At 37.2% G+C, this 9,154-nt stretch overlaps 1 protein-coding gene across 1 annotated transcript; it reads right to left on the reverse strand.

The window, feature by feature from the left end:
• Positions 1-1,321: 1,321 nt before the first annotated feature.
• LOC145685233 (protein GVQW3-like) lies at positions 1,322-1,786 on the reverse strand. Its single transcript, XM_081757594.1, has one exon. It carries the CDS (start codon positions 1,784-1,786, stop codon positions 1,322-1,324), a length of 465 nt encoding a protein of 154 aa, XP_081613720.1.
• Positions 1,787-9,154: the final 7,368 nt, after the last annotated feature.

Here is a 9,154-nt window from a genome sequence, read left to right on the forward strand (position 1 = left end):
ACTTTTGAGAAGTACATAACCAAAGCGTACGTTTAACTTTATATAGAGTATTGTTGAATAATAGAAAACGCCTTAATAAGAAGCAGCAATTAAATAACTTATTCCACATAGGTTTTGTTTTACTAAAACAGAAATAATGAAAATATATCTGGTTTGTGTTTTGTCACTGCAACGTTATGATGAACGTATAGTTGTGCTTTTACTTCCATTTCTTATAATGCTAAATTTAAATCATTCCATAGTATTACTAATTTAATTTTAGAGAAGCTGAAATGATATAAGAAAATTAAGAGGTCCTGGAAACAACTGCAATTGTCGAGAAAATAATTAGTATTAAATTTCCCTTAAATCTAAATACCCCTTTCTGCAAAGATGAGGGAGAAAGGGAATTAGGCAGAACAGAAATTCCTGTTCTGCCTAAAGATAAGATTAGATAGAAAATGTGTTACAAAGTGCTGGAGAGTCATTCATTAGGCAGAACAGGAAGACACCTTTGAAATCCAAACCACATGAATTCCTACCAGGAATCGAATCAGGGTGTCCCGCATCGGAGACGCGTACGAGAACCATAAACTCAAGAGGGAACTGTTCAGTGGTGTACCCACGAGCGGGGCAAATGGAGACCCGGCCTCCAAATGGAATTTAACTGTTAGGTGTTTATTTAAACATGTTTACTAAAGCACATGACGAATGCCTACAATAGAATAAGTAGAAGTGTCCATACCTCATATAAGAGGGGAGGCTGGAAAGTTTATGAAATTACCAAGAAGAAATTTACCTGGAAGAACCATTTTAATACACTATTCAATGTATTCCGCCCGAAGCTCAATACACTTTTCATAACGATGTTGCAACACTTCTAACCCTTGTAAATAGAAGATATTATCTTGCTGTGCAAACCAGCCCTCCACCTCCGCAATGAGTGCCTCATCGGATGGAAAATATTTGCCTTTGAATTTTTTTTTTTAGATGTGCGAAGAGGTGATAGTCGTAGGGGCCAGATCAGGTGAGTAGGGTGGGTGAGGTACACAGGTGAAGCCCAGATCCACCAGCAATTGCATGGTTTGGTGAGCCTTGTGGGAGAGTGCATTGTCCTGGAGAAACTGAACACCACTGCTCACTTTTCCCCGACGTTTTTTTTTTTTCAGAGCATCCTTCAGCTCAATCAAATAATTGGAATAAACCCCAACATTGATGGTTTCGTCCTTTTTAAGATATTTGATAAGGATGACACCGTTCTTATCCCAAAACACCGATGCAAGCACCTTCCCAGCTGATCTTTGCCTTCAGAACTTCTTTGGTCGGGAGATCCGCTGTGGCGCTACTCCATGGATTGCTGTTTAGTCTTTGGATCATAGTAGTGCAGCAATGTTTCATCTACTGTCACCAGACTGTGCAAGAACTCACCAGGGTTTTGAAACTTTTGAAAAATTTCCTGTGACATCTGCACCCGTGTTCTCTTCTGGTCAGCATTCAAACAGTTTGGGATCCATTTGGTACTGACCTTCCGCATGTCCAAATATTCTGCTATTATGACACCCACACGCTCACGCGATATCCCCACACACGCAGCAATGGTTTTGATCGATATGCGTCTATCCTCCATGATCATGTCATGTAATTTGTCGATGTTTTCCGTGGTCACTGCACTTGGAGGCCTGCCTGAGCGAGGTTCATCTTTAGTCTCAAGATGACCAGTCTTAAAACGCCTCACCCACTTCGCTACTGTTGTATATCCAGGAGCGTGTTTGACCAAAGTATCCTGCAAAGTTTTATGAATTTCCATAGAGGATTTCTCTTGCAGCAAGGGGGGCCGCGGTGGCTAGTGGTAGAGCGTTCACCTCTGGTGCTTAGGGTCCCGGGTTCGATCCCAGCCCCCGCCAAGTGAACCTTGTGGTGGACAAACACCGTGTGCGTAGGTTTTCTCGGGGTTCTCCCGTTTCCTCTCACTTTCTTCATTCCACCATTTCATTAATTTCTCATAATCACCGTCTCCTTTAGCCTAACCGTGCGACGTAAAACTCAAAGATTTCATTTTTTCTTGCAGCACAAAAAAAAAAAAAAAACGATGACACTGCGAAGCTCATTCTTCTCGAATTTCCTTAGATCCTCCACCATATCTTCTTAGAGAACCTGTAACAAAGGAAATAATGATAAAATGATCATATACGGGATAAGAAGTTCACAATATATGACCTTTCTAATGACTTCAATGACATGTTTCAATTTTTATTTCTTCTTGGTGATTTCATGAATTTTCCAGCCTACCCTCGTAGGAGGAATAAGGTTGCAGTGAATGTAATACCTAAAATTTGAATATTGTAAAAGTTGTCCCTCTTTTCCCGTTTAAAAGCGGAATTTCGAAAACGTTGCAATACCTTATTTGATTATTTGTTTATATCTCGAATTCCTCGCCTCCAATTTAAGCGAATACTTACACTAAGCATATTCTGAGCAAAAAATCGAAAATTTTAAGGCTGGGAATTGCGAACCTTTCATCTTTCAGTTTAACAAGCCAAGATTATGTCATTTAGTCTAAGTGAGACGATGATTAAGGCAAGTAAATGATGGAAAAAATGGTGGAATAATATGAAAGGAAACGGAAGTAACCCACGGACATAATGTTGTCCATCACAAACTTGCTTGGCCGGGATAGTCCCCTTTAGGAGCCGAAATTTTGAAAAGGCTGAAACACGTTTATGATTAATTGCAGTTAGAAGTTCATGTACCAGAGTTCTTACCTCCAAATTAAGCGAATACTCATAAAGTTTTTGTGAACTTATTCTCTTATTTTTAATAAAGAATTTAAATATCAAATTCCATTCTTCTAACTTGAGTGAATCCTCACATATGGTAGTTTCACAGTAAGAAATCGACATTTGTACAATAAAAATTGCTCCCTCACCCCTTTTCCTATTTAAGAGCGAAATTTTCAAAACACTGAAACATAAATTTAGTTATTTTTAATGCTCACTTAAAACTCACATTTTAAATTTAAATTTATCGGTGCTAAATTTAAATTTATCGAAGTTTACAATAATTGTCTCACAAAGGTGGAATAAACGTCAAAGGTTAGTACATTGTTAATACTCCAAAAAGCTCTAACGTTAATGCTACCTTAGCTCTAAAGTTAGTGAAATCGTAGTTTGGGAATTATTAATTAATAACTCGGACGAGATTGAATTTAAAATTATCAAATTTACACTAATTTTGTCACAAAGGTAGAACAAACGCTAAAGGTTAGTGCATCCTTAACGCTTCAAAAAACAATGAGTATTAACGTTAGTGCTATCATATTTTGGGATTCATTAATGAATAACTCAACCTGGTCTAACTTTAGATTTTTCAACTTAAACAATTTTACACTAATTGTCCCACAAAAGTGGGACAAACACAAGCGCTTACTGCATTGCTAGAGCTTTATAAAACACTAAGCATTGTCGTTAGTGCTTTCATGAATAATCCGAATAGGATTGAATTTGAATTTATCGAATTTCACACTAATTGTCCCACAAAGGTAAGATAACCACCGAAGATTAGTGCACTGTTACTACTCCATGAAACAATAATCACTTAGCGTCAGTGCCATCACAGTTTAAGAGTTTTAACAAATAACTCGAGCGGGGCTAACTTGAGGTTTTTCAAGTTTTACACAATTAGTGTAAAATTCGATAAATTTTAATTGAGCTCCGTTCGAGTTATTCACTTGTAACTCCTAAACTATGATAGCACTATCGTCAGTGCTTAGTATTTTTTTGAGCACTAAAAGAGCACGAACCTTTACAAATTTATATATCTCCTCCTTTTCCATGTTCCGAGGCACGGCATCGGAAGTATCACTGTTCATCTCAATGATCTCGAAAACCATGAGTTCGACATTGATAATGCTCATTTTCAATAATATTTATATATCTCCTTCCTCCCCCTCCCCAAGTTGCGATGCTGAATTTGCATTTAAACGGAATCGGAAGTATCACTGTTCACCTTAGCGACGCCGAAACTTATGAATTCGACACTAATATTTGGTTATTTTTTATCATTTTTTGTATCTCCCCCTCCCCCAAGTTACGGGTCTGAATTTGGTCATAAACGGTATGGGAAGTGTCAGTATTCAACTCAATGACCTCGAAAACAATGGATTCGACACTAACGTTGGTCATTTTCGATCATTTTTGTATATCTTCCCCTCCCTCCGCCATGCTACGGGGCTGAATTTGGATTTAAACAGCATCGGAAGTGTCACTGATTATCTCATCGATCCCCAAAACTATAGATGTCACTTAATAACGGTCATTTTCGATCAGTTTTAAATATCTCTCCCCTCCCCCTCCCCTAAGTTGCACCGTCAAAGTGATATGACAGAAACCATCTCAGGTTCGAACCTCATCTATGTTGAAAATGTGATCAAAATCAGTCGGGCGCTTCAAGAGTTATTAAATTTTATTTTTGTACATTTCCATTCCCCCTCTCCTAAGTTCTACTGTCAAAGTGGTATGATAAAAACCACCTTAAGTCTTAACCTCATCTATCTTGAAAATTTGATTTATATCGATCAGCAGGTTCAAGAGTGATGAAGTCACAAAGACAGTCACTTATAATTTTATTTTTATCTTTTATTTATGTCCTTCTTCTCCCTCCCCTAAGCTGCACCATCACAGTAAAATGATAAAAGTCGTTCCAGGTCTGAACTTCATCTATGTTGAAAATTTGATCAAGATTGGTCGTTTGGTTCAAGAGTTATTAACTTTTATTTATTTTATAACTCCACCTTCTTCCCTCACCTAAGTTTTACCGTCAAAGTGAAATGATGAAAACATCCAAGGCTCAAACCTCACCTACGTTGAAAATTTGATTTAGATCGGTCAGGTGGTTCAAGAGATTAGCAGTCACGATCATAGTCATTTTTAATTCTATAATATAGATTTATTGTTATAGTATAATGTTATATCGCTCAATCCTCGATGTGCCGTATACCGTATACCTAAGGAGGCTAAAAGTTATATTGATAAACACAGTGGCGTATTTACGATTTTGTTTCGGGGGGGGGGGCTTTGCTAACTTTCGGGGAGGGCTTTGCCTGAAAATGTGAAAATTCTGCAAGATATTTCATATACTTTACTATAGTAAGTAAGATTTCGGGGGGGGGGCTTAAGCCCGGAAGCCCCCCCCTAAATACGCCACTGGATAAACAATTATTCAATGTATAAGCATCCACCCATGAAATCAAACTTGCGGTCAAATGCACTAAGTTTTTGTCAGTGTCATGAAAATGTTATTTCGATATTAATTTTATGAGCACACACTAAAAATTTCCAACGGATACTTGAGTCTTGGAACCAAGGCCATACCCATATAGTCGACACCTATGGTGTACGAAATTACCGATGTTCAATACTACATTTCTCTTTAGTTTTGGAAGAAGAACACCACTAATATTCTTTGAAAGGAAATTAAGTATCTAGTTTAACGTCCCACGATTATGTACCAAGGCTAAAGGAGACAGTGATGATGAGAAATGACTGAAATGGTGGAATGAAGAAAGCAGGATGAAACGGAAATACGAGAAAATTCACACCTGTGGGGCTTGAAAACGAGCAATATCTACAGAAAACGCGAACAACCAATTCAGAAAACGACATACTGCAGCTATGTGCTACAGGGCAGGTCGACTACACGGATTCCATAAACTACTGGAAACCCATTTACTCCAGTAGCATTTTTACTGAAGCCAAGAAATCCAAGTAAAAGATGTAATAATAATCTTTTCCCCCTTTTTTTCATTCTATAAAAAAATTAAGTAGTACCGGTTTATGCAAGGCTCTTGCGCAAGAGTTTTGGTCTTGGTCTTGCAGGTATGATCTTGGTCTTAGTCTTGGACTTGCACCCCTTGGTCTTGGTCTTGGTCTTGCACCGGGATTCCTGGTCTTCGTTTTGGTTTTGGTCTTGGTCTTGGTCTTGGCCTTGCATGCAAGACTCTTGCAAAAACTGCAAGACCAAGACTCTTGCAAAAACTGCAAGACCAAGACTCTTGCGCTCAAGAAATGCATGAGGAAATTTTTCATTGCGTCGAATTACCGCCGAATTCAAAACACTAATGATCTCTTTCAGTGCAATCGTTAGTGTATCATTAGTGCTTGTTAGTGCCCCAACTCTAAAGTTAGTGCTTCATTAGTGTAGGAAGTACAAGTAAAAACCCTTTGGGCCTAGCGTGAACTTACCCCTCACTTTGAGCACTAACGAAAAGATTAGTGTCATTGGTTAGTGTATCGTTAGTGCTTCTAGAAAATACTAGTAGTTTCGTTAGTGCTTCACTATTAGTGTAGATATAGCCAATTGTAAGTGCAATCGTGCAATCGTTAGTGCATCGCTAGTGCTTCTTAGTGCCCCAACCCTAACGTTAGTGCTTCATTAGTATAGGAACAAGTAAAAAACCCTTTGGGACTAGCGTGAACTTGGCCGTCCCACTTTAAGGGCTAACGAAAAGATTAGTGCCATTCGTTAGTGCTTCTAGAAAATACTAATAATTTTGTTAGTGCTTCACTATTAGTGTAGATATAGCTAATTATAAGTCACGAAACTCCTATAAAAAATGCATGGGGAATTTTTCATTTCGTCAAATTACCACCGAATTCAAAAGCACTAATGATCTCTTCTAGTGCAATCGTTAGTGCATCATTTGTGCTTCTTGGTGCACCAACTCTAACGTTCTGCAATAAGAGCTCCTAACCCTACACTATACTATAACCATTACACTATATTTGGTTATTAGTGCTTTTATAGTTGGGAGAATTTTACAAAATGAAAAGTGCTGTGTCTAAATTTAGCCCCGCACGCTTCTCAAGTGCTACTAAAACTATTTAGATGTTTAGTGCTTCGTTATTGCACATTAGTTCACTAAACACTAACGTTAGTACTATCATACTTTAGAAGTTACTAATGAATAATTCGGGCGGGGGTAACTTTAGATTTTTCACCTTTTACATATTTTTTTAATAATTATGCCACAAAAGTAGGACTAACACCAGTGGTTAAGGCATTAATACAGCTCTCTAAAACACTGAGTGATGTCATAGTTTAGGAGTTATTAGTGAATAACACAGACGGTGCTAAATTTAAATTTATCGAAGTTTACAATAATTGTCTCACAAAGGTGGAATAAACGTCAAAGGTTAGTACATTGTTAATACTCCAAAAAGCTCTAACGTTAATGCTACCTTAGTTCTAACGTTAGTGAAATCGTAGTTTGGGAATTAATAATTAATAACTCGGACGAGATTGAATTTAAAATTATCGAATTAACACTAATTTTGTCACAAAGGTAGAACAAACGCTAAAGGTTAGTGCATCCTTAACGCTTCTAAAAATAATAAGTACTAACGTTAGTGCTATCATATTTTAGGACTTATTAATGAATAACTCAACCTGGTCTAACTTTAGATTTTTCAACTTAAACAATTTTACACTAATTGTCCCACAAAAGTGGGACAAACACAAGCGCTTACTGCATTGCTAGAGCTTTATAAAACACTAAGCATTGTCGTTAGTGCTTTTATGAATAATCCGAATAGGATTGAATTTGAATTTATCGAATTTCACACTAATTGTCCCACAAAGGTAAGATAACCACCGAAGATTAGTGCACTGTTACTACTCCATGAAACAATAATCACTTAGCGTTAGTGCCATCACAGTTTAAGAGTTTTAACAAATAACTCGAGCGGGGCTAACTTCAGGTTTTTCAAGTTTTACACAATTAGTGTAAAATTCGATAAAATTTAATTGAGTTCCATCCGAGTTTTTCGCTGTTAAATTTTAAACTAGAAGGTGGTTCGTAAATTCAATTTTAGTAATCTTCAAAATAATTCATACGTTTTATCACTTTCTTAGCTGATTTTTAATATTCAACCATGAGAAGCGTACATAATCAACTTTATGCATATTTAACAAGATGTCTACATACATACATACACACACTTATTTACTACGTTTCCATAGCAACAACTCTTTTTCTACAGTGCCCGAGAATTATCCTGGCAGTGACGTAGACTTGGCTCTTGCTCAAATGCTATCCCACTGGTTAAAGCAGACGCTTCGTTCAATTCAACGTCCAATCTCAGGAAAGAGAAAATGCGCGAACACAAATACCAACTTAAAGCACGCTCCGTTTTCTACAACAGAAAAGCCAAAGGAAATGAACCGAAATGGGAGGCTCGTTTTTGATAAATATACTTGTCATCTTTGTATAACGATAACTGGAGTTCGAGGAGACATAAATGCTACATTTTTTGATATTATATTTATATAACTTTCATGAACAACATGGTTATTTTATATTTAAATTTAATACTATAAGTATGTGGAAAATAATTTTAAATGATAGCCATTTATGTTTATTCTGTTCTAACAACACTCAGATTTCAACATGCTACAAACTTTCGTTCTATTGAAGATAGACACAAACATGCTGTGGACGAAATGGGAAGGGAAGTCCAAAGTTTATTTTAAAGAAACTCCCATCCCTTTACCTATCACGGTTCTTGAGTTAGAGGATGATATGTGAACGTGTTTCCTGGTCGCGGAAACAGAGCGTGGGGGTTAGTGAATGTAGATTCAAAAAGTATAGCATTTACCAACAGGACATAAGAACAGCACTTCCAGGAAAAACACACAAGCAAATTAAAAAACAAAAGCGAATTGAAATGAACTGAAAAGCGCGTGTTTTCTTTGTGTAGGGCTGTACAGTCTGTGCTGACTGGTGAAAGTTGTCAATCCTTTGTTTTATTCTCGTTCTCGAAATTTTGTGTATAAGAATGGGTGATAATACCTTAAAGAAAGGCAAGCCGTTGCATTGTGATGCAGGAGACATTGTTTTTAATGTTTACAACTCTTCTTGCAGCAAACAATAATAAATCTGACAGTGTTCATGAAACCTCCCGAGCAACATGTGTCAGTGAGAGATCCGTGTGGCGAATTATGAAAGAGAAGGAGTAAAGTCTGGACAACCCGTCGTAACACCCTGTAAAGCGAGGCCAAATACACAGAAAAGACAAACAAATTTAGATTCTTTCGATGAAGTAGTAGTTCGTAGGAAAATTCACAATCTCTATGCTGAAGGCATTGTCGCCACCTTAAATAAATTATTGTGCGAACTTAA

This window comes from Thermobia domestica, chromosome 5, assembly GCF_964235325.1.
Source record: "Thermobia domestica chromosome 5, izTheDome1.hap1.1, whole genome shotgun sequence".
Taxonomy (NCBI): domain Eukaryota; kingdom Metazoa; phylum Arthropoda; class Insecta; order Zygentoma; family Lepismatidae; genus Thermobia; species Thermobia domestica.

Coding starts and splice junctions, on each gene's coding strand:
- LOC145685233 (XM_081757594.1), bottom strand. CDS start 1,786: ATGGAAATTCATAAAACTTTGCAGGATACTTTGGTCAAACACGCTCCT.